Source organism: Hyaena hyaena, unplaced genomic scaffold, assembly GCF_003009895.1.
Source record: "Hyaena hyaena isolate Hyena2069 unplaced genomic scaffold, ASM300989v1 scaffold_245, whole genome shotgun sequence".
Classification (NCBI taxonomy): Eukaryota; Metazoa; Chordata; class Mammalia; order Carnivora; family Hyaenidae; genus Hyaena; species Hyaena hyaena.
In genome coordinates this window covers 1,967,995-1,995,175 of record NW_024080878.1, presented here as the reverse complement: position 1 = coordinate 1,995,175, position 27,181 = coordinate 1,967,995, and the positions used below count along the sequence as shown (strand labels likewise).

At 34.1% G+C, this 27,181-nt stretch overlaps 1 protein-coding gene across 2 annotated transcripts in view; it reads left to right on the top strand.

Annotated features, from left to right (window-relative positions):
- Positions 1 to 27,181, top strand: part of SBF2 (SET binding factor 2) — a 521,490-nt gene that overhangs the window by 211,824 nt on the left and 282,485 nt on the right. For both annotated transcript variants that reach the window (XM_039244607.1, XM_039244608.1), the window contains exons 3-4: positions 7,670 to 7,807; positions 25,605 to 25,727. In XM_039244607.1, coding sequence (XP_039100538.1) covers positions 7,670 to 7,807; positions 25,605 to 25,727 — 261 coding nt within the window. The remainder of the gene's footprint in view (positions 1 to 7,669; positions 7,808 to 25,604; positions 25,728 to 27,181) is intronic.

The following is a 27,181-nucleotide window of genomic DNA, read 5'->3' as shown; positions in this document are numbered from 1 at the left end:
TACGTGCAAACATATGGTATTTGTCCTTCTCTGCCTGACTTATTTCGCTCAGCATAACACCCTCAAGGTCCATCCATGTTGCTACACATGGCCAGATTTCATTGTTTCTCATTGCCATGTAGTATTCCATGGTATAGATAAACCACATCTTCTTGATCCATTCTTAAAAAATAAACATTAAAAAAGAAATTATAACTAGAAATTTTTAAATAATTTATTCATTTAAAATTATAACAAGCCATCACATATTAAATAGCATATTTTTATGGAAACATAACTATACTTTCCAAAACCAAAAAATAGGGAAAAGAGTGGTATTGTTTTATATTTTTGTAAAATTGTATCATTGATATTGGCTTACTAAAAGACAGCTAGACTCTCATGCCTGCTTCTGCATTCAAGCTCTTGCAATATGTTGTTTTGGTTAAAGCATAGTAAGAAAGTCAGGTCTTACAGATAATGTAGTTGGAAAAAGGAAGAATATTTTATTTTTTTATTTTTTATTTTTTTTTTTTAATTTTTTTTTTTAATGTTTTATTTATTTCTAGGAGAGAGAGAGAGAGACAGCATGAGCAGGGGAGGGTCAGAGAGAGAGGGAGTCACAGATTGAAACAGGCTCCAGGCTCTGAGCCGGCAGTCAGCACAGAGCCCGACGCGGGGCTTGAACCCACGAACCGCGAGATCATGACCTAAGTGAAAGTCGGACACTTAACCGACTAAGCCACCCAGGCGCCCCAAAAAAAGGAAGAATATTTTAATAGCCTTTTCATATAATCTTGGAAACTCTTACTTAAACACTATACCAAAGCTCAAGCAATAGTAATTTTCTAAAAAATTAGCTACAATGTGAAATCTATAAACACATCAATGACCTTTTCATACTGTTATGTTAAAACCTGTTGAGGGGTGCCTGGTGGCTCATTCAGTTGAGTGTTTGACTCTTGATTTCAACCCAGGTTATGATCCCAGGGTTGTGGGATTGAGTTCTGTGTTGGGCTCTGCCCTGAGCACGGAGCCTTAAGATTCTCTCTCTTTCCCTCTGCCTTTCTCCTCCATTCACATGTGCATTCTCTCTCTCTCTCAAATTAAAAATATAAAAACAATCTGCTGGTCTACTTAACACTTTGAATGGGTCTTTTAACCATGCATGATTTTATAGTATTATACCTTGGTCATTCTGCAGTGATATGGAATCAGTGAGTTATGCGAATTTCCAAATATTCACACATATTAATATATAATATTTTAAATATTACATTAGTTAATATTACTGTCACATTCATCAGAAGTGCAAAAGCTATGGGACTCATGATAGTGCCTGAAAGCTCATTTATCATCGGTAACACATATCTCAGATCTTTCTCTTAAAATGACAGACCCACTTCATTTATTGTGCAAAAATGTCTGCCAAATATGTAAATCTGTATAAGGATAGTTGTCAGTTGTTCTTTCCAATAAAAAAGGGTGTTCTTGAATAAAAAAAAAAAAGGCAGCTAGTTCAGCTCACAACTTAAACAATTACACAAGTAGTTTTTTTCCTAAACAACTATCATACTTCTGTATACACCAGAAGTGCTTTATATATACTGTGAAACACAGAATATTTTAAAAGTCGGCATGGAGGAGGGCACTTGACGGGATGAGCACTGGGTGTCATATGAAAACCAACTTGACAATAAACTATTAAAAAAGAAAAAATAAAAAATTGTATACTCAAGGGTCAAGTTATAATGAAATTAAAATATTTATTTTTCATCAAGGACATTTTAAACTGAAACTGGCTTTTTTAGAAAAAACTGCAAATGTGCAGCTATGAAGAATACAGCGACTACAAGTATAGTTTGGGGTTTGCTGCATTCATTTTTATTAAGGTGCCATCAGTTTTACCCACAATTACTTTGCACCATCAATGGTAAATGTCAACAAAGTGAAAGAAACCACTAATTCTTAGTATTATTATGAAAATAGTTTTGACCATTGGGGCTGCTATGATTCTGTGTGACACACTTTGAGGGCTGCTGTCCTGGAATATGAATTCGTTTTGATGGCCACAAGAAAGCCTTAAGGTCATGGAATTTGGGTAGATGGATTGTTGAAGAGAAATATACACATAAAGAAAATGACAAGCCAACTTTTCTGTACCAAATTGGTAGAATAGATAATAAGTTCTAGGGAAATAGATAAGAAGAGGTTGTTATATTATAATAAAAATGTATAAAATGTTTTTGGAACACGGTAGAGGAACTTCTTGATTCTTGGGTCTGGAGAATGCTGGAGATACTGGAAAGTTACAGAGAAGTCTTCATAGAATAAATGCTATTCAAGTACTCAATAAATATTTGTTGAATAAATTACTATTTTGAAATAAAAATGTAAAGAAAAATGTTTTCACTTACTTGCTAATTAGTGTGTTTTTAAGTTTGTCATGCTAGTCCTATGACATCTGCTTATGGAAATGAGTCTGGTAGAAGTTTTCTTTTGGTAGAGAAGTTCTAAACACAATTAATGTCTCTCTCCAAATGTAAGCAATTGTCCAGATCTCCTTTTTAAAAAAAAATTTTTTTTATTTCTGAGAGAGAGAGAGAGAGAGAATCTGAAACAGGGTGCCAGCCCAGAGCCCGACACGGGGCTCGAACCCACGAACCGTGAAATCATGACCTGAGCCGAAGTCAGATGCTTACCCATCTGAGCCATTCAGGTGCCCCTAGGTCTCCTTATTTGATGTCTCTTTAAACTCAGTCAAGGATGCAATGGGGCAATGAAAGGAGGGGCAAGTTTTGGAAGAAACTGATACAGAGGAGAAAGAAACTATTGTAGATATGATAGCAGACACTGAGGTTGGATCCAAGTACATAAAAATCACAAGAAGTCATGTTTACTTCACTGAATTATATGGCAAGGGCTATTCTGAGCACTTTGCATGTGTTAACTCATGTAGACTTCCCAAGAAGACTAGCAGGGAGGTACTAATAGTCTACCTTTTATGGATGAGGAAACTGAGGCACTGAGAGGTTAAATAAATTGCTCAAGATTACAGTTTTTTATCAAAATAACATAAGTAATCGGGCACAGAAAGCTGCTGTATTGGTGAACTCATTTCTATTTTTGTTCCATCTCTTTAATAATACTGCTAATCAAGATAGCTTTTATCTTCAGATTTTTGAAAATGGACTTTACTTTTTAAAGTAGTTTTAGATTCACAGCAAAATTGAGCAGAAAGTATTAAGAATTCCTATATACTCCTTGTTCCCAAAATCAGCCTCTCACACTATCAATATCCCCAACCACAGTGGTATATTTGTTACAATTGATGCTTAACCAACTGAGCTACCCAGGCACCCTGATATTTGTTACAATTGATGAACCTATATTGATTGACACATCATTATTACCCAAAGTCCATAATGTACATTACCATTCACTCTTGGTGTTACACATTCTATAGGTTTTGATAAAAGTATAATAGCATGTATCCACCAATATTGTATTATGCAGCATCATAATGTATATATTATTATACAGTATCATGAAATTATACATATATTTTTATGCAGTATTATACAGGTTCATTGCCCTTAAAATCCTCTGTATTCTGCCTATTCAGGTCTTCAATTTCAGGTAAACATTTACCTTTTTGCTGCCTCCATAGTTTTGCATTTTTCGGAATGACATGTAGTTGAAATCATACCACATATTATAGCCCTTTTGGATAGAGGTCTTTTACTTAGTAATATGCATTTAAGGTTCCTACATGCCTTTTCATGGTTTGATAGTTCATTTCTTTTTAGCACTAAATAATATTCTATTGTCTTGGATATCCCACAGTTTATTTATCCTTTCACCTATTGAAGGACATCTTGGTTGCTTCCAAATTTTGGCAGTTATGAATAAAGCTGCTGTAAACATCCATGTGTAAGTTTTTGTGTGAACATATGTTTTTAACTCCTTTGGGTAAATACCAAGAAGCACAGTTGCTGGATTGTATACTAAGAATATGCTTAGTTTTGTAAGAAAGTACAATACTGTCTTCCAGAGTGGTTGTCCATTTGGCATTCCCACCAGCAATGAAAGAGTTCTGTTGCTCTACATCCTTGTCAGCATTTGGCATTATCAGCGTTTTGGATTTTAACCATTATAATAGATATGTAGTGATATCCCATTGTTATTTTAATTTGCAATTCTGTGGTGACATAGGATGTTGAACATTGTTTCATATTTTTTTTCCTGTGTATCTTCTTTAGTGAAGTATTTCTTCAGATCTTTTGCCTATTTTTTGAGTTGTTCATTTTCTTTTGACTTTTAACATTTCTTTGTGTATTTTATTTTATTTGATTTTTTTATTTTAGAGAGAAATAGCAAACATGAGCAGAGGGAAGAGAGAGAGAAAAAGAGAGAGAGAGTCATAGAGGGCTCCATGCTCAGCACAGAGCCCAACATTGGGCTCAGTCCCACTAATCTGGGATCATGGCCTGAGCCAAAGTCAAGACTCAGGTGCCTAACCAACTGAGCCACCCAGGCACTCCAAGATTTCTATGTATATTTTAAATACAGTATTTAATATGTCTTTTGCAAATATTTCTCCCAGTCTTTGGCTTGTTTTCTCATTTTCTTGACAGTGTCTTTCACACAGCAAAAGTTTTTAATTTTAATAAAGTCTAGCTTATCAATTATTTCTTCCATGGTTCATTATTTTGGTGTTCTATGTAAAATGTTATTGCCGGGCGCCTGGATGGCTCAGTTGGTTGGACGTCAGACTTCGGCTCAGGTCATGATCTCACAGTTCGTGGGTTCAAGCTCTGCATTGGTCTCTGTGCTAACAGCCAACTCAGAGTCTGGAGCCTCTTTCAGATTCTGTATCTCCCTCTCTCTCTGACCCTCCCCTGCTCACGCTTCTCTCTCTGTCTAAGAAATAAATAAAACATTAAAAAAAAATTTTTTTAAATGTTATTGCCAAAACCAAAAGTCATCTATATTTTTTCATATACTATCTTCTGGGAATTTTATAGTTTTGTATTTTAACATTTAGGTGTATGATCTACTTTGAGCTAATTTTTTATGAAGAATGAAAGCTCTATTTCTAGATTATGATTATCTGGTTATTTCAGCATCATTTGTTGAAAGGATTATCTTTCTTCCACTGCATTGCCTTTGCTCCTTTGTCAAAGTTGACTTTGTTTATGTATACTGTTTCTGGTCTCTCTCTTCTGTTTGATTGATCTGTCCTTCTTTCATTGATACCACAGTGTCTTGATTACTTAGCTTTATAGTAAGTCTTTAAGTCAGATAGTGACTTTGTTCTTTGGCTTTATTCTTTTCCAGTATCATGTTGGCTATTCTGGATCTTTTTCTCTCCATATAAACTTTAAAATCAGTTTGTCAGTATCCACAAAATAACTTGCTGGGATGTTGACTGAGATTGCATTGTACTATTGATCAATTTTGGAAGAACTGATACTTGACAGTATTGGGTCTTCCTATCTATGAACATAGAATATCTCTTTCTTTAGTTCTTTGAGTACTCTCATTAAAGTTTTATAGTTTTTCTAATATAGATCTTATATGTATTTTGTTAAATTTAACTTCAATATTTAATTTGGGGGCAGTGTAATGTAAATGGTGATGTATTTTTAATTTCAAACAGCACTTATTCATTATTGACATGTAGGAAGACAGTTGACTTTTGTAAATAAACTTTGTATTTTGGAATTTTGCTGTACTTGTTTAATTACATTCAAGAGTCTTTTTGTTGATCCTTTCAGATTTTCTGTATGGGCAGTCATGTCATGTGAAGACAGTTATATTCCTTCCTTCCCAATCTGTGTATCTTTTATTTCCTTTTTCATTTTTGTTTTGGTCTAATTGCATTAGTTAGGACTTACAGTACAATTTTGAGAAGATGTGGTGATAAGGGACATTCTTGCCTTGTTATTAGGGAGAAAGCTTCTAGCTTTTTAACATTAAGTATGACATTAGCTGTAGGATTTTGGTAAATGTTCTATATCGAGTTAAGGAAATTCCACTCTATTTTTAGTTTGCTTAGAGTTTTTATCATGAATGGCTATTCGATTTTTTTAAATGCTTTTTTTCTGCATCTATTGATATGGTCATGTTATTTTTTTTTTCTTATCTGTCTTCTTGATGTGTATATTTCCAAATGTTGAAACAGCTTTGTGTAATTGAAATAAATTCTATTTGGTTGTAGTTTATAATTCTTTTCCTACATTGTTGGATTCAATATGTAAGTATTTTGTTGAGAGTTTATGCATCTATGTTCATGAGGGGAATTGATATGTAGTTTTATGATGATTTTTCCCCCCTGTTTTTGCCATTTGGGTAATACTGGCTTGGTAGAATGAATCAGGAAGTATTTCCTTTGCTTCTGTCTTCTGGAAGAGATTGTATAATTTCTTCCTTAAGTGTTCAGTATATTTCACCAGTGAACCCATTTGGGCCTGACGCTTTTTGTTTTGGAAGGTTATTAGTTGTTGATTCAATTTATTTAATAGATATAGACTATTCAAATAGTTTATTTCTTCTTGTGTGAGTTTTATCAGATTGTGCCTTTCAAGGAATTGATCTATTTCATTGAGACTGTCAAATTTGTGGGCATAGAATTGTTCAGAGTATTCCTTTATTATCTTTTAATGTCCATGGGATCTGTAGTACTGTCTCCTCTTCAATTTATAATTTAGTAATTTGTATCTTTTTCTTTTCTTAGCTGGAAGAACGTTGTTGATTTTAATGATTTTTTCCTCAAAGAACTATCAATGTTTTGTTGATTTTCTTTATTGATTTTTGTTTTCAATTTCATTGATTTCTGCTCTAATTTTATTATTTCTTTTCATCTACTTACTTTGAATTTAATTTGATCTTCTTTTTATAGTTTCCTAAGATAGAAGCTTAGATTATTGATTTTAGATCTTTCTTCTTTTGTAATATACACATTCAGTGCTATAAATTTTCCTTTAAGCACTGCTTTTGCTGAATCTCAAAAAATGTTGATAAGATGTATTTTCATTTTCATTTAGTTAAAAATATTTTTAAATTTCTTTTGAGATTTTCTTTGACCTATGTGTTACTTAAAAGTGTGTTGTTTAATCTCCAAGTTTTTTGGGGGAATTTTTCAGCTATCTTTCTGTTACTAGCTCAGTTCTTTTGTGGTCTAAGAGCATACATTTTATGATTTCTGTTCTTTTAAATTCATGTGTGTTATGTAGCCTATAATGCATTTATCTTGATGAACAAGATATCTTTTTCATTGTATTGAATTAAAGGCTCTTAGATTGATGAAGGATTTTAAAATAATTCTGTTTCCCACCAGCAATAGATAATTAGCACTTTATGTTCAACTCACTTCATGATTTGTTCTAAAGAGGGAATGCTTTTCATTTATCGTGATTTGTTCCTACATCAGCCAATCTATGTCTCATAATGAGTGGGATCTGTGGAAAATCCAGGCTATCCTCATAAAATGTGTATGTACATTATACAAAGTGTTCTATTTCATAAATCTACTTTAAAAAATATAGTGGCTGAGGTAACATCACATTTGCTGGAATTTTTTTTTTTTTTTTACAATGGGGGGATATTTACCATTTCACAAAGATTTATAAATAATAAATTTTCATTATATTTTTAGAATGTGACAGTTTTTTTCTCTTCCTTTTAGTTTTGTCAACCTGGTGGATGGCAGCTGTCCAGAGAGAGGAAGCAGCCAACATTTTTTGTGGTGGTCCTGACAGATATTGACTCAGATCGACATTACTGCTCATGCCTAACCTTCTATGAGGCAGAAATCAATCTTCAGGTACAACAACTCTTTTAGTCAGACTACAATGGAACAACATTTAGGAGTCTTTTTTTATAACACCATATTTGTTTTTATGACACCATTTGTTAAACTGTAAGTTTAAGTTCTTTGAGCTACTTTAAAAAGACTGAGGTACTATACTGTTGAAGAAGAGAGAAAGAAGGTAAACTTTGTTTTATTTTTTAAATTCTTACTTTAATGTTTATTTATTTTTGAGAGAGATACAAAGTGTGAGCAAGGGAGGGGCAAAGAGGGAGACACAAAATCTGAAGCAGGCTCCAGGCTCTGAGCTGTCAGCACAGAGCCCAATGTGGGGCTTGAACTCATGAACTCTGAGATCATGACCTGAGCTGACGTCAAACACTTCTCCAGCCGAGCCACCCAGGTGCCCCTTAATTGTTTTCTTTTAAAATATTGATCATAATCTGAGTATTTCTAAGAATAACATATTCATAAATTGGTATATTAGGAACATTTGTATCTCCTCATGGAGAAGGTGTGATTTTTCCTGTTCTTTTCCTGAGCGATCTTTCACAGAATGTAAAGCATTTAATCAGAATGTTCATAAATCACCAATCACAAAGGTTGATATTATTGTTTAAGCACCCAAGTAAATTTCAACTCATTATTATTAACGGTGGGAGTATCAACAAGACAGGACTGAAATTCACAGGCTAGAACCATTGAAACGAAAAATACTAGGTTTATCAAAGAGTATTTGTTGGGGTTCTTAGTTTCAGATAACTGGACCTACTTTCTCTGTGCATAAAAGAATTTATGACAATGTATTGCATAGCTTATATAATTTCTTGGGTGAGGGATGAGCAGGGAACGAATTTTGGGTACTAGGAATTGCCTGGCTTGGGTCTGTTTTAGTAGAAAGCATACTTTTTCTACCACTGACCACTTGCCACTTAACGATGTTGGGTACTAGACAATAAACCTTTGTATGTTACCCTAAAAATCTAATGTCATGTGCAGCTTAAAGCAGACTTCTGCTTTAAATCTCATATGCGTTGTTTCCTTGTAGAAGTCAGATTGCCTGTAGATCCCCCCACCCCAGAAAAGGAATCAGAAAATCTCTTTGTTTGTTTTGATTTCAAACTCTATAGTACAAGAAGGAGACTATAAAAGAGTTTTAAGTGAGCCAGTCTGCATTATCTGCAGTACTTTCTGGCACATGCAGATAAATGAGTATCACTGCCATGGAAAAGGACTCGCTTTTCTAAAATGGCCTCACAAAGGAGTGTTGTTTGGGTTACCTTAATTAAACTCCAGTAGCTGAATTTTCTAGATGCAGAAATCTGATTTTGCAGTACAAGAGGAGATAAATCACCTTTCAAGACACAGACTTATATAATCCCCATTCATTAGACTGATGTATTAAAACCAGCATGCTAGTTTGTTAATTTACAGTGGTAAATTAAAAGACTATATAAAACAGAATATGCACCATGTATATTATGAATACATTCTCCCTTTGTTGTCAGATCATTGTGGGAAGCCATATCAAAATCTGAAGTTGGTTGTGGAATCAAACTAAGGAATACTTTATGTCAAATATTTAATGCTTGCTAGACTAATACAACCTCTTGTTTATATTTGAAATTAGCCCATTGTTTCTATGTTGTCAGTGGGGACAGAAAACTTAGAAGTTGTTGACAATAGTCATTCCTGGATAGTGTTTGAGTGGATGTTTCCAACAGATAACTAGTTAAATTCCCATTTTTGATCAATTCAGTTTAAAACTATTCTCCAGCCAAGAGCCTCTCTATGTCTTTTAGGTGACCTTTCATTTTTATGTTGATCTTCAGAATTTAAGTTGGTTCTGAGAATGCAGTAGCAGTATTTTCTTTTATTTCTGTATTTTTGACAATACCTCTTTACAACTCCTTAGAATTGTCTGGTGAAACTAATTATTCAAGTTCTTCCTCCTTTCTCCTTCCTTATGAACCCTTCTTGCCCCCAAATAACTGACAGAAAAATAATACATTAAGGCAGTGTAGGAGGTCCTGCATTGTCTGTGGTGACATAGCAAGCTCCTGAACTCAGTTCCTCCCACAGACACACCAGATCTACAGCCACCATAGAGTGATTCCCTCTGAAAAAAATCTAGAAATGAGTTGAGCAACTCACATTGAGCAAACAAGAAAATACCCATACTGAAATAAGTAGGAAAGGCTGAGACAGACTCTCACCATAAACCCCACCCCTTGCATAGCAGCATGAAACTGGGAAGGAATTTACAACTTCCAGTTTTTCCCTTAGTCTTAAAAGATTTGGACCCAATATCTAGCCTCAACTTTAAAGACTTGCTCCTGAGGGATGGGCACCCAAAACACCTAACTTTCGCTGCTCCTTTAAGAGGGCACTTGTTGGGATGAGCACTGGGTGTTATATGGAAACCAACTTGATGATAAACCATAAAAAACAAAACAAAAAAAACTCCACCTAACTTTGAAAACCAGTTGGTCTTATGTCCCTCAGACCCATCAAACAATAGCAAACGAAGAAAGAGTTCTTCACAGTTCTTTACAAGAATTCACAGTGGCTATGCCACCAGGACTCAGCATGGAGAGAACAGAGAGAAATGCCCACTTCTCAGTCTTGAGAGACTCCCGTTGGCAGACTTTAAAAGCTGCCTTAGGGTCAGGTCTCTAATTTAGCATATCTTTAGGGACATTACTGGAGACCATGAAGGCTGGCAGTTGCCATCTCTGTGATGGGTCTCTGGCCCTCTTCACTTTACCAGTTTTTCCCTGGAAAGAATTTGTGCACATGTCTGCACTTCAGATTTGCAATTGCTACCCAAGGAATGCACCCTCTTAATCTCCTGACTCTGGGTGGGGGTGGGGAGTCAGCAGGGCTTAAGCTGTCAACTCCCACAGAGCTATAGCAAAGAAAAAAAGTTCTTAACTGGCCAACTGGCCTTCTCCACCCAGGACGCAGTGAGAAGGAGCAGACAGAAACACCCATATCTAAGTCTTTCAATGAAAGAGATATATTTGCATACATTAAAAGTTGCTTCCTGGGGCGCCTGGCTGGCTCAGTTAGTTAAGTGTCTGACTTCAGCTCAGGTCATGATCTCACAGTCTTTGGGTTCGAGCTGCCTGTCAGGCTCTGTGCTGACAGCCCAAAGCTTGGAGCCTGCTTCGGATTCTGTCTCTCCCTCTCTCTCTGCCCCTGCCCTGTTTGTCTCTGTCTCTCAAAAATAAATAAATGTTTTAAAAACTTTTAAAAATAAATAAAAGCTGTTTCCTGAGAGTATGACTTTCAGTCAGTCTGACTCTAGTTGCTGAGACCCTTCTCTTTGGGACAGTGAAAGATCTTGGCATACCCTCAACTACAGGAAGCACTAAGAATAAGGTAGGCTGTTTGGACAGTTACAAAGGTTTAAGAGACAGCCAAGAACTATGGCAAGATTAAATGATAAGGTTCATCTTCCCACAAGAGGCCACTTTTTCAAAACTAGGAGAGGTGGCTGTTTAATTGAATACATAGAGACTAACAAAGAGAGTCAAGGAAAATTAAGAAATGGAGGAATATGTTCCAAACTAAAGAATAAAATAAAAGCTCAGAAAAAGGAGAAATGGAAATAAGAGTTTTATCTGATAAAGAGTTCAAAATAATGATCATAAAGATGCTCCCTTAGCTCAGGACAAGAATGAATGAACAAGGGTAGAATTTTAACAAACAAAATTTAAGAAATTAAAGTCAGAGCTGAAGCATATAATAACTGCATTGAAAAGTATCATAAAGGGATTTAACAGCAGGGATCAGTGAACTTGAGGACAGGGCAGTAGAAATCACCCAATCAAAAGAGCAAAAAAGAAAAAGAATGAAAAAGAGTAAACATATATTTAAGGATATAAATTATAACATTAAGTAGACCAGTATTTATAATTTAAGTATTCCAGAAGGAGAAGAAAGAGAGAAAGAGGCAGAAAACTTATTTGAAGAAGTAATGGCTGGAGGCACCTGGGTGGCTCAGTTGGTTGGGCGGCTGACTTCGGCTCAGGTTATGATCTCATGGTTCATGGGTTCAAGCCCTGCATCGGGCTCTGTGCTGACAGCTGGCTCAGAGCCTGGAGCCTGTTTCAGATTCTGTGTCTCTTTCTCTCTCTGACCCTCCCCTGCTCACGCTGTCTCTTTCTCTCAGAAATAAATAAATTTGAAAAGTTAAAAAAAAAATAAAAAAGAAGTAATGGCTGAAACCTTTCGTAACATGGGAAAGGAAACAGATACACAGATCCACAAAGCCCATAGAGTTTCAATAAAGATGAACTCAAAGAGACCAACACCAGGACACATTATAACTGAAGTGTCAAGAATTAAGGACAAGGAGAGAACCTTAAAAGTAGAAGAGAAAAGCAACTTGTTCATAAAAGGGAACCCCCATACTTATGAGCAAATTTCTCAGCAGAAACTTTGTGGGCCAGTAGGGAGTGGCAAGATACATTCTACTAAAGATACTCCACCTGACAAAAATGTCCTTCAGAATTGATAGGGAAATAAACACTTTTCCAGACAGGCAAAAGCTAAAGTTCATCACCACTAGACTGGCCTTATAAGAAATGTTAAAAGGAGTTCTTAAAGCTGAAATGAAAGGGTACTAATTAGTAACAGGAAAACATATTAAAGTATAAATCTTACTTGTGAAAAACACCTAATGTTGTGAAGAGGGTAGGTTAATCATATTTATTGAAGCTTAGTTTGAAGAAAAAAGTAGTAAAAATAACTATAACTACAAAAGTTTGTTAATGAATATATAATCAAAAAGAAATAAATTATGACATCAAAAATGTAAATTAGGTAAGGGGGATATAGAATGTAGAGCCTAGAATACATTCTAACATAAGTTGTTATCAACTTAAAATAGACTGTTAGAAATATAAATTTTTTTATGTAAACCTCATGGTAACCACAAGCAAAAACCTATAGTAGATACGATAAAAATAAAGATAAAGGAATCTAAGCATATCACTACAGAAAAATATCAAATCAGAAAGGAAGAGAATAAGAGAAGAATAAGGAAACAACAGAATTACAAAATATCCATAAAGCAAGGAACAAAATGGCATTAGTAAATACAAACTGATGAGTAATTACTTTAAATGTAGACAGATTAAATTCTCCAAAGAGTTAGAGTGGGTGAAAGGATTTAAAAAAATAAGACCCAACTACCAGAGACTTTAGGTTTAGGGATAGACACAGACTGAAAGTGAAGGGGTGGAAGAAAATATTCCCTGCAAATGAAAACCAAAAGAAAGCTACAGTAGCTAGGCTTGTCAGACAAAAGACTTTAATCTAAAAACTCTAATAATAGACAAAGAAGGTCATTATATAATGATAAACTAGTCAACTCATCAAGAGGATATAACAATTATAAATATTTATATACCCAACACAGAACACCTAAGTAAATATATTTGCTTATATTCTTTATAGATCTACCTTTTTTGTCTTCTAGTACAGGATGTAGTTTAGAAACACATACAGCTTTTAATTATCATTTCCCTTTGTCTCTTTTTATCTGGAATAGTTGCTCACCCTTTCTTTGCTTTATGACTTTGAGAGTTTTCAATAATGTAGGTCCCATGTCTTCTTTTAATAGGATCTTCATTACTGTGTGTTTTTTCTTTTAATTTTTTTAATATTTTATTTATTTTTGAGAGACAGAGAGAGAGAGACAGCGTGAGCAGGGGAGGGTCAGAGAGAGAGGGAGACACAGAATCTGAAACAGGCTCCAGGCTCTGAGCTAGCGGTCAGCACAGAGCCCGATGCGGGCTCAAACCCATGAACCGTAAGATCATGACCTGAGCCGAAGCTGGACGCTCAACAGGCTGAGCCACCCAGGCACCCCTACTGTGTGTTTTTTCTGATGTCACTCATCTTTAGATTAAGGTTATACATCAACAGTTGGGATACTGCCAACATTTGAAATACTGTGTCTTCTTTTTATTGGTGTCCATCTATTATGTTAATTTTGGTAACTGGTCAGGTGATTGTCACATATTTCCTTTGTCTAATTGCTGTCTTTTGGCTTGCAACTAAAATGCCATATGCGGGAAGATACTTTGAGACTATGCAAATATTCTATTACTCATTAATCATGCCCTAGATTTAGCAGTTAGTGATGATTCTTGCCTGTTGCAATTTTTATTTTGATGGTTGCAAAATGACTGTTTCCCACCTCTACACACCCTCTACCTTTACCGGTTGGTAGTTGACATTTTGCTCTAAGCAAGAACTTTTCTGTCTTGTCTATCTGAGCTAGAGACTCATTTATTCCACTTTCTTTATTCTTCAATACTATTTAATTAATGGTTTTCATTGTCTTAATGCACAAAGTGTCCTAGATTTATTTGTACACTTCAGGTTGGTTCCTGTATTCTTTTGATAAGGCCCCACCGCTTTTTAAAGCATTTTTAAAAACTTTGTATCATAACAAGCTGATCCAGGCTCATCTTATTCCTTCCCTGCCCTTGGTCTTGAAATCAGCCATTTTTCCAAGGAGCCCTGGCTCATTTAAGTAGAGAATAATATTAGAAACCAAGATGTAGGTTCTTGTGTATTTGGAATCAATGTTTAAAATTTTTTTTTCCTTGGGGCGCCTGGGTGGCTNCTTTATAGAAGTGCTCACTGTCACACAAGAAGTGCTCTCCCATCCTGAGGGCAGGCTGGAATAAACTTCTACAGTACCTGCACATTGGCTGTCAAGCAATCTCAAATACAAAAGCCATTTTAAAATACAACTTACAGGGGCGCCTGGGTGGCTTAGTCGGTTAAGCGTCCGACTTTCGCTTAGGTCATGATCTCGCGGTTCTTGGGTTCGAGCCCCGCGTCGGGCTCTGTGCTGACTGCCAGCTCAGAGCCTGGAGCCTGTTTCAGAGTCTGTGACTCCCTCTCTCTCTGACCCTCCCCTGCTCACGCTGTCTCTCTCTCTCTCTCTCTCCTAGAAATAAATAAAACATTAAAAAAAAATTTTTTTTTCTTTTTAAGTTCAGATATTTTTTTCATTTTCCATTTTAAGTGAACCATATATTATAATTTACTTAGTTTTATAATCAATTTACAGAAGGTTAGATTCTGTTTCTTATGAGTTTTCCCAAGATTCTGAAAATGAAAATAAGTTGTAAGAGTTCGGGCTCCTATAGAATTACACTTAGGTAGTTAGGTATTAGCCAGAATTGTATGACAGCTTTTCAGTGCTCATAACAGAAAGTTAATGTTTTTTGGAATTAGTCTAAAAAATGGCATGGACAGTGAGGTAGGATTTTAAAAAATAATATTAAAACTCAGCTGATGTTCCTTTCTAGGTCATCATTAATGTTTTTCCCATATTTGGTGTGAAGTTAACACTGTTCTTTTTTTAAAAATGTGTTTTTCTTTTATTACTGGATCATATCATCAGTTCAAAAATAGATCTTTTTAATTCTCATTTGGTGTGAATTACTTCATACCAAATATACTATGACACATTTTTTGGAAGCCTGAAGAGGAGGAACTTAGGGACACATACCATCCAAAGTATAATATGCAACTTTTAAAATGTTGGCTCTTATCTTTCCAAGATATAGTAATACTGTCACTAATCACAAGCGAAACCTTTTCATTAAAGTTTTGAAAACATGTTCCCCAAATTATTTGACCAAATATGATTGCATTTTTTTTGTGAATTAGTAAAATATGATAGATGTAAGGTTGCTTTATATTACTTCTTTTAAAAAATGATAGATCTATCTAAATGTTTTATGTAGTTGTATCATTTTAAAGTATTTTTAATGTGTTTACAGATGTGTTTATGAACCAATAATAATGATGCAATTCACAGTAAAGACATTTGGTATGTCAGCAAACAAATTGTCATCAAAGAAAGGGAGGAGGAAATGATTGAGCATACACTGGAGAAGTCAGATGAGGAATAAAGAAGAAGTACATAGAAGGAATAGAATTTGTTTCTTCATCTCAGCTGGCTTAAAATCTAGTATATGAGGCAAAACCAAAATTTAAGTATAAAGATACTTCAAAGTACGTATGCTAAGCATTGATTTAGTGATAGATTTAATAATTAAAGACAGGGCAGTGGAAATAAGTCCTAGAGACTTTAAAGGATTCAGTGGCCATTTAAAAAACGAGACCTAAGGAAAGATTAAAGGAAATAGAGCACTCCAGGCAAAAAGTTAATGGATAGGAATAAAGATTATTGTGTTTATGATATATTGAAGGCTTATCATGTTCCAGGAATTATGCTAAAAGTTTTATAGCACTTTTATTCCATTTTATCTAATTCACATGTAGCTTCTTTTATTCTCACAAGAACAGTGTTTGATAAGTTTTAACATTCTCATTTTATGGATGAGGCTAAAAGACTTACCTAGGGACATTCAGGTTAAGTCAAAAAGCTTGAATCTGTCTGTCTCCAAAGACCAAATACCAATATCAGATACTAAAACATATACTACAAGGCTGCAAAAATTATATCAGTATGGGGCACCTGGGTGGCTGAGTTGATTAAGCGTCTGACTTCAGCTCAGGTCATGATCCCACACTTTGTGAGTTCGAGCCCTGTTTCAGGCTCTGTGCTGACAGCTCAGAGCCTGGAGCCTGCTTTAGATTCTGTGTCCCTCTCTCTCTGCCCCTCCCCTGCTTGCACTCTGTCTCTCTGTCTTCCAAAAATAAACAAATATTAAAAAATTTCTTTTAATTAAAAAAAGTTATATCAGTTTGTTATTGGTTCAAGAAGAATTAAGAATAAGACCAAAATTGGTCTTATTTATTATTATCAATATCTGAATGTGGAAACATTCATTACAAATGAATAAAGTCTGTACATTTTAACAAATGTTATTTAAATAGTTATTGAAATTTGTGAGAAAAAAATAAATTGAAATGCTCGTATTAAAATACAGTTCCAAATGATTGAGCAATTTATCTGGAAAAAATGAAGTAATAAAAATGGATATCTAAACTGATCTCCTGTTGGCAAAACTTGGAGCAGTGGAGGAAATCACATAAAAGATTCGACAGATTTATATGAAGAATAGCCTAGTTATTTTCTTCTTTCTTTCTCTTTTCCCTTCCCTGGTTATGAAGCTACTAAATTGTGCTGATTGTAGAAAATTTAGAATATATTGGGAGAAAAGTAAGAGAACAGAAAAAAAATGGTAATTTAATGTATTTTTTTCAAATAAGGAGTTTTTAAAAACTAAAACTCTATATAGATCTAATTAATGTCTACACATTAATTGGCCATATGGATAAAATATATTTAATCCATCTCCTAATAGGCATTTAGTTCCCATTTCGCCATTATTATAAATAACACTGTGATAAATATCTCTTTGTAATAATCTTGATTCCATCAGGAAGGTTTTGTCTGTGATTATGTATCTCACTGAATTAGAAATTACAAATAGAGAAGAGTGAGAAGTGGGTTTGCTAGTAATACAATCAACATTATACTTGATAGTATTCTAGAGACTAATCCTCAGACCTCATTCAACAAAGAGAGTCTAGTGAAAAGTAGCATAAGTAACATAATTCAGAGATAAAAATTGAGGCACATTATGTTTAATAATTTGTGGGATATCCACATAGGATTGTCTTTATATTAGGAATGGTGAAGATTATGTTTTTTGTGAAAGGGCCCTATCTCCATCCTCTCCCCCTTTTAAAATGAGAATTGCTTAATGGACAGAATGCTGAATCTTAACCAGTCTCCCTGACATCCATCACAGATATGTTCTTTGGGGAAAACATTTCACTGAATTAGCTATGATTGATTAGTATTATATGCTTAAAATAGTATGAGACATTAAAACAACAGGAGAAACTTTTGAGAACAGTCTCCCAAAGTCCTTTAACATTAAATCCCTTTTCTTAAATTTTGACAGTTTTACACTAGGAAGGGCTGCAGCAAGAACTGTGTATTGTTATTACTATTTCAGTTTAACACAAGAAGGATTATTACATGCAAATATACTTCATGGAATAAAGTGGGAACATCTTTCCAGATTTACAGTTTGACTTTTTGTATGTCATCTGTTCTAAACAGTTTCTTTACACTAATACCTATTTCTTTTAAAGGTTATATATGAGTACAAGACATTGGAAAGAGAAAACTAGCTCAAGAGTTAGAAGATTTGACTTGTTAATTTCCATTATGCCTTTAATGAGCTGTATGATCATGGCAAGTAATTTCATGTCTCTGGGCATGAGATTGCTTGTTTGTAAAATAAAGTAGGTATCTTCTAGTACTATATTGTTTTTATTATCCTATCATATTAAGAACTATATCTGATTTTATTTTATTTTTTAATACTAAATTTTTTTTAACGTTTGTTTTTGAGAGAGAGACAGAGTGTGAGTAGGGGAGGGGGCAGAGAGAGGAAGACACACACAATGTGAAGCTGGCTCCAGGCTCTGAACTGTCAGCACAGAGCCCTGTGCAGGGCTTGAACCCAGGAACTGTGATATCATGACCTCAGCTGAAGTCAGATGCTTAACTGACTGAGCTACCTGGGCGCCCCAGCTACATCTGATTTTGAAGATACGTTTTAATTTTGTTCCTAGTAGATATAAAGTTTCTACCCAAATTATGATCCACAGAATACTGTTCATAGTCATCCAAATAAGGCATACTTTTTAGACCAATATGTTGAATATAACCAAATGTCCTATATCTTTATGGAATGTTGCAGTATACCATGTTATGTGATCATTAAGGTTTCAACATGTTTTCTTTAAGAAAATAAAGCTGCAACCTTGGGTCTTTGTGTTCAGCATATAAACTTCTAAATTAGGGATTCCAGGGAAGTACATTTTATTTAACCTATGAAATTGTAAACTTAAGTTCTATGATCATATAACTCACCAAATAATGTTAATATAGTTTTTCATCTAAAAATGACTTATTTTATCATTTCTAATCTTTTTCAACGTTTTCACATAGAGGAAAAGAAATTTGTAAAGAACCATTGACTTTGGTGGTTCACAAAATAATTTTCTTGAATTTATGAGAACCTAATTTTGAGTTGGTTAACCTGTTAGAAAGGAAATCAACAAGTTTATCTGTAGGTTCCCCACTTTATACAAAAGTTTGTATTCATTATCTCATTTTCTTCAGAGATAAGGTTGAGCTTAATAGTATTTCTCATCATGTTGACATTTTAAGTCAGTCTTAGATATTCTTAGTCATTTTATAAGATACCCCAAAGAATTCTTGAGTACTATCTAACAATTGATTTGAATTAATTATGTCTTGGGGATAAAAGATAAGGAACACACTCCAGTGCCAGTGACCATATTCTTCAGTTTATGATGATTAGTTTATTAATTCTAATTTATTCACTACATATTAACTGGAGGGTAAAAGGTGTTTTTAAAAAGATAGACAGTAAGAATTATTGGAATAAAAGGTGCCAAAAAGTAAAGCTTCAACAAATTATCATTCTCATGTTTTTTACATTAAAAAGTGTATTATAAATTATGTTACCAACTAATAGTGTGAACATAGGACATGGATTTTAGTTAAGTATACCTAACTTAAAAATATAGTGGCTAGCTCATGTTTTTAAAAGGTATATAAGGGCTAAAACTGGGAAAATGAAATAGGCAGGATAGATACATACTGTAGTTCAAGCTGGTCATGTACATAGTATACTGCTTTTTTTTAAGCTTGACCTCCTTGGATGCTTAGACTTGTCTCGTTGGGTTTCTTCTTTTCTCTTTCCCTTTCCCTTACCCTCTGATTGTTCTACTTATTCTTTAAGTTCCAACTCATTACTGTGGGCCTCACTGATTTCCCTTCTCAGAGTTTCTCAACACTAAATATGAACTTAAAAATGTTACAGTATTGTTTTGCACTTATTACTGTTATTTCACCTGTGTTGGTTTTAGCACTTAAACTAGATTATAAATTTCCTGACACAAAGAACTGTACCTTATCCTTCTGTGACACTGCTATGTGGCCAACCACTTATTAAGTGTTTAATAAATAAACACATACTGATACATTACTATTTACTTTTTAAAACTTTAAACTGTTTGTTATAAAGATAATGCAAGAGTAAATATTTTAGCAAATTATTTTTCTCTAGAGATGCATATATTTTTATAGGGTATGTGAAAACCATAATTCCATGACCAGAGACAAATGCTAGTCTTTTGGAGTAAAACCTTCCAGGCCTTTTATCCTCCGTATTAAAAATGTAAACATATTTAACACAAAATACGCACACACACATGAACACACTGTAAACTACTTTGTTTTTTTAAGTTTATTTTGAGAGAGAGAGCATGTGAGCAAGCAGGAGAGGGAGACAGAGACAGAGACAGAGAGAGAGAGAATCCTAAGTAGGCTCTGTGCTGTCATTGCAGAAACGGTTGTGGCGCTTGATCTAAATGAACTGTGAGATAATGACCTCAGCTGAAATCAGGAGTTGAATGCTTAATTGACTGAGCCACCCACATGCCCCTCCTTTTATCCTTTTTAAACTGAATACTTAAAGAAATACTGTAGGAAGAGTTCTAATGTGAATTTTTGTTGAAAATGAGCTAGGCACATTTTGGATATTGGATACAACATCTTTTCAAGATAGAAGAGACCAGAATCAAGCATTAAGAGTACGACAAAGATGAGACTGACATATTCAACCTGAGTGAAAGGATGAATATCCTAAATATTTAGGATGAATTTCCTAAATATGGGATGAAGTCATCCCATAAAATCAGTAATCTAATAATTTTTAGCATTTCTGTCTCAAGATACGTTAGAAGGGCAATAGCACTTTTGGGGAAGATTGATATGGTGAGTACTCATTTACCTCATATTATTAAAGCACAGAAACTGTGACCTACATAAAATGTAAATTACATGGAAGCTGGGAATCACACATATGTAGTCCAAGGTAAGAATAGGTAGGAAGAAAAATCTGTAAGTGGGCAAGTTGTAGCATGTGCTTGTGGTATATATAAACGATAAGGTAACCCTACAAGTCACTGTGAGATAATTCAGTAAACTTAGTGTTTAAGATAAATTTGTATCTTACAAAAGAAATTAATTTGTATCTTTAATGGAATCTACTAGAGTTAGGAATAATCTTAGGTTAGAAAAAGGCTTCAAAATACTGTTCAGTAAGATAAAATATGTGAAAATGTTTTCTACTATAAAATATTAAATTTCAAAGCATTATTATAACATCTCTTACATTCATAGCCTATGTGTTAAATTTCCTGCGTATTTTTAGGTTTCTCACATCTTTTCAACATGTGAAATACATAATTGTTACACAAAAAATTTTCTAGCTGCTATAATGAAGAAGCAGTATTCCCTTAAATGATAAATTATTTATAGAAAAATTTTATTAAAACCTCCACATTACTGTCTGAGAAACCTTATTTTAACCAACAGTTTTTGGGTTAAAAAAAATTTTTTTAGTACTGTATTTTTAGTACAGCATGAAAGAGTATGAATTTTCCCTAAACTTGTGACATTATGTTCTCTTTATGGAAACATTGTTTATTATAATGAAGTATTTTAATAAGAATTTTGATATTTAATTCATAATTTGGCTTAAAAACCAATTTATTAACCAGTTAAATCATAAATATTAAAAATAATTCCAGGGGTGCCTGAGTGGCTCAGTTGGTTAAGTGTCTGACTTCAGCTCAGGTCATGATCTCACGGTTGGTGGATTTGAGCCCTGCATCCCGCTCTGTGCTGATAGCTCAGAGCCTGAGGCTCTGTTTCAGATTCTGTGTCTTCTCTCTCTGTCCCTCCCCCACTCACGCTCTGTCTCTGTCTCAAAAATAAATAAAAATTTAAAAAATTAAAAAAAAAATAACTCCAGTCTTCCCACAGAGATTTGGAGAATTCAGTACTTAAAAAGGACAGTTGGGGGTGCCTGGATGGTCCAGTCGGTTAAGCATCTGGCTTCGGCTCAGGTCATGATCTCACGGTTCATGGGTTCGAGCCCCATGTTAGGCTCTATCCTGACTGCCAGTTCGGAGCCTGTAGCCTGTTTCATATTCTGTGTCTCCCTCTCTCTCTGACCCTCCCTGCTCGCTCACTCTCTCTCTCTTTCTCAGAAATAAATAAAACATTAAAAAAAAAAAAAAAGACAGTGAAAGCTAAATTGAAGGAACACACACACACACACACACACATCTTTGAAATTAAACATGAAAACCTGGTGTATTATTATAGTATAAAATCACTAAGAAGGATAGTATTATCGGCATATTATAGTAAACTTAAAGTTATCATAAGTAGTAGAGCATCATATTTTATCTCTTTGGGATTCATCTTTTATAAAAGAATATTACAAGGAGTAAAGTTTCTATATAATTTCACTTTTGGGCTTTGGATTTTTGTTGTTTTTATTCTAAATAAGTATATCTTGATGATGTAAGACATACTAGATATATATTCTCAGATAAATATTGCCAGGTAATCTATAAGCACAAAGTGTAGCCAAATTAAAATTAATGAGAATTTGGTGCTTATTTATCTCAACCAGAAATCAGAAAATCTAATAGATTGCAAAATTTCTGATGAAAAAGATAAAATTATTACATAATATGGATGTTAATTGCCCTTAGAGATACTTTGCTTTATTTTTTGAGTTGTGGGTTTTTAATAATAGGTAATGAGATCTAATTACCATGACACGAAATACATCCTTTTAAAGTGTGCAATTCAGTCTTTTTAGTATACTAAAACATTTTTTTAACCATAGTACTGCTTTTTGCTTTGAAAAGCGGAGTATGAATTTTCTGTGTTATAGGAGAGCTATTAGAATTAAGAATAACAACGTCTTGGGGTGCCTGGGTGGTTTAGTCAGTTAAGCGTCCGACTTTCGCTTAGGTCATGATCTCGGGGTTCGTGGGCTTGAGCCCCGCGTCGGGCTGTGTGCTGACTGCCAGCTCAGAGCCTGGAGCCTGTTTCAGTCTGCGACTCCCTCTCTCTCTGACCCTCCCCTGCTCACGCTGTCTCTCTCTCTCTCTCTCCTAGAAATTAAAAAAAAAAATTAAAAAAAGAATAACAACGTCTTATGATTTATAATATAATTACAAAGTAAAAGCCAACCTCTGTAATAAAAAGTGATATAAATAAAAGTGAAATTGTTTTTACTTAATATAGATTTACACTATACCGATCCTTTTTCTTTTTGGCTAATAACTATTCAATTTAGTGAATGTTTAGTTAAAGAATAGCTTTAAGAAATGACCAATGCATTCTATTTTGTGTTTTGGTCAAAGCAGGTTACTGGTCATTTATTTGAAATAGTTATCTACTTAGGCTGACTTCTAATGGTACTCTAGGGTATTTATCACAATCTCATAAAATGGATAGCTTTATCTCTTTGAGGAATTTTAGTCGTTCTTTTGTCATTTCAAATTTGTTAGTAATCCATGAAGAATATGATTCATTATGTGTGGAAATATTTGGTAAATTCATATTCATCACATTTTTATTATTTCTAAGGATTTCAGAAACCAGCCAGCCTTTTAGCTTTTGCTTTATAAAAGATGAAAATTTTTCAAGAGCATAGGGACCTTATGACACAGAAAGTAAACAGATAGTTCCCTTTGGAAATGTGCATTCCATAGACATCTAATACTTGATTATATTTCACTGTACTAGAAAATATACGAGCTCCAAAGGAGATAGAAAATATAGTTCTTGGCCTCTATAGGTAGGGGGGAGGAAGGGGGAGACTTTCCTTGGTAAACTAGCCAGAAAGTTATTCCAGGAAAATTCATTCCTGCATGTATGCCATGAACAAATATTAAGAAACCGTCAGCCATGTGTACAGCTCTTGTTTTAGGAACTGGGAAATTACCAGTGAACAAGATACAAATCCTGCTTGTAAGTGTATTTTAGTGGAGGAGACAGAAAAAAATAAACCCCAAGATAAGTGTGGGGCGCCTGGGTGGCTCAGGTGGTCAAGCCCCCGACTTTGGCTCAGGTCATGATCTCGCAGTTTGGGAGTTTAAGCCCCGCATTGGGCTCTGTGCTAACAGCTCAGAGCCTGGAGCCTGCTTCAGATTCTGTGTCTCCCCCTCTTTCTACCTGTCCCCCACTCACTCTCTTTCTTTCAAAAATAAACAAACATTAAAAATTAAAAAAAAAATCAAGATAAGTGAAATGGGTTAATGTGTTGAATGGTAACAAGTGCCAAAGAGAAAAGTAAAGCAAGGAAAGAAGATAGGGAATGTTAGTGAATTTGGATTTTAATTAGGGTGCCAGAAAAGGCTTAATGGAGGAGAAGTCACTTGAATGAAGACCTCATGGAGATGAGGGAATTCATCATTAGAAAATCTGTGGAAAGAGTATTTCAGGAAAAGGAATAATAAACAGTACTTAATTAAGAGCCTTACTTGGGATCATGCCCAGGATGTTTGAAGAGCAACAAGGAAGCCACGGGGCTAAAGAGGAATAGGAAAGACTGAAGAAGACTGTTAAAATAATCCAGACAAGAAATGATGGTGGTTCATAGTACTGTGGTAGGAATGGAGGTGGTGAACAATCAGGATTTGCTGACAGTTTGGTTATGGGGTATGAAGAAAGGAATTGGGTTTTGATTTGCCAAATGGTAAAATTTCCGTTAACTGAGATTCAGAATACTGTAGGAGGAATGGAGTTTGAGGAGAAAGATTGGAGCTATGGTTTGAACATGTTTAGGATACCTGTTAGTCATAAGTGGAAAGGTGAGGCAGGCAGTTTGATTTAGCATTTTGGGGAGAGGTTGGTAGGAGAAATGAGTTGGAGGATGTGTGTTATATTGGTGAACTGTGCTGAGAACTAAAAGAAAAATAAGTAAAGGAAAGGCTTTAGGAAGGAAGACAGATTTTTGAGCTAGAACTTTGATTAATGGAAAAGAAAGAAAATTCTAGTTAGGGAAAATGTGCTGGCATCTTAGAATATCACCTAGAAATAAATCAATGCTTTGGCACCTCGTGTGTGGGTTTCTTTTTTTTTATTTATAAGTTTTATAGTGTATCATATAACAGTAGCTGCACAGGAAATACTTGTTGACACATAGTGAGAATAAAAGTTTTCAAACTTTATTTCATTAACCAGTATTTTTAGTCATTGAAATGTAGGGTATTTTTAAATTATAGATGTTTTTATTGTGCTAAAATATACATGACATAAGATTACCATTTTAACCAGTGTACAGTCTGTGGCAATAAGCAGTAAGTACATTCTGAAACGTAGTTTTGTGTATAAAGATATTTTCTCTTCTCAAAAAATCAACATTGTTGCTTATAAGAACACTGAGCATTCTGCAAGCCTTAGAATCCTAAATGATCATCACTTTTGTTTGAAAGATTGATACACGTAGAAAAACAAGAATGAAAGTAGTGCCTTCTAAAATAGATCTTTTCTTAAAAACTGACTCTCCATTTAAGTATCACTTTTAGTTGTTTGGGTCACAATTTAAAATAATTTAATGTGTCTTCTTTATCTTTGATTACTGGATCTCACACAGAAACCAAATGCTCACATAAAGTTGTGGTATATATGTGCAGCATAAGGAATTTTTCAAAATCAAAGTAAGCATGACTTCCTTTATAATTTCTTTGTCTACTTACTTGCTTCTAAGATTCCTATCAAAGTATGTATCTTTATTTTTAGTTTGAGTTTTGTAAAGTATATTATAAATTATATTTTATAAATAATTTTAGATGTTGTAAATTATATGAAAATGTGTGATATCTCTATCTTTTGTGAGTTATAAACCTAGTAAATTCTGACTGTTCATTACAGTGCATCTTTTTCTAGGGAACAAAGAAGGAAGAGATTGAAGGTGAAGTGGAAGGGTCTGGTTTAATTCAGCCCGCAGAAGTATTTGCTCCCAAAAGCCTGGTGTTGGTATCCAGATTAGATTATCCAGAAATTTTCAGGGTAAAGAACTCATAGTTGTCATTATTGATTTGAATTATTATGTGAATCTGTTTTGAATGAACCATGGTAACAAGATTTTGTATTTAAAATATCTTTGAATTGATTTAGAGGTTCATCAATAAAATAAATGTAGTGTTAATAGAAAAAAATGTATTCATGTTTGATGAAATACATACTTAGATTAATGTAACTATTTAAACTTATAAGGATGTAGGATTTGTTTTAAAATAGATCCCATGGCTACTGACTCCAAAATTTATCAGTCTAAAAGAAATCATTTGATTGCTTGTAGCAAATTTGAAATGTATTAGTAGTATAACGACTTTGTGTTTTTATTTACCTCCTTTTGAGGAGTCCAGGCTCAAGTAAATAGAATGGATATTTGCAATTTCAGATAGTTTTGATCTCCAACATAGCTTTAAAATATTGTTTTCTTCCAGATACTGTCCTTTTGAGATACTCATAATTTTTAAATGCAAAAAAATTTTTTTATTTAGTTATAAATACATTTAAGCTTTGAAAGAAGATGGCTTATTTTTATTATTTCAGTTTTTATCTTTAGTAATAGTAGTGCTGATTATTGTCCAAAATCACAGATGTCTTTGGAAAGAATAAAATATACCTTAAAATTTCTGAAGGATTTGGGAAATTAATGCCTAATTTCTGGATAACTTTTACGTATTGTTGAGATTATATATATTGTAGAAGAGTTAACTTAGTGTCAAGATTTCAATGATAATGAGTAACTTCTAACAAATACTGATTTTTCTTTTTCTTTTTTTTTTTTTTTAATGTTTATTTTTGAGAGAAACAGAGATAGAGTACAAGCCTGGGAGGGGCAGAGAGAGGAGGGAGTCACAGCATCTGTGGCTGAGCTGTCAGCACAGAACCCAAAGAAGGGCTCAAACTCATGGACCGTGATCATGACCTGAGCCAAAGTCGGGCGCTTAACCAGCTGAGCCACCCAGGCGTCCCTACTAATTTTTGAGAGTCACGAATTTTAATAAACTGAAAGATTCATAAAGATTACATTTTTCTTACATTTTACCACCTACCTTCTTCTGATCATAAAGTATTAATTATATCTTGTCTCTATTTTGCTAAACGCTGATAACTTATAATTTTTTTTCTGTAGAACAAGTATTCTGAATTTATAAGAATCACAAAGCAATAACATTTAAAAATTTTTATCTTAAAGTTTCAAGTTTGCAACGTAAGTTGAGACAAAAACAGTTTTAAGCCCTACAAATTTCCTGGGGTGGTTATCTGAACACAAACACCTGTTTTACAAATTATTTTTGTAATATTATTACAAATCATTTAGAGCTTCTGGTCAAGGAGGAAAATTTAATAAACTTAATAACATTTGCTGCTTAAAACTTATTCCATGGTCACTGTAGTGTATACTTCACTGGCTTCAAAAAGAAATTTCCCTAAGAGCAGATGTCATGGCA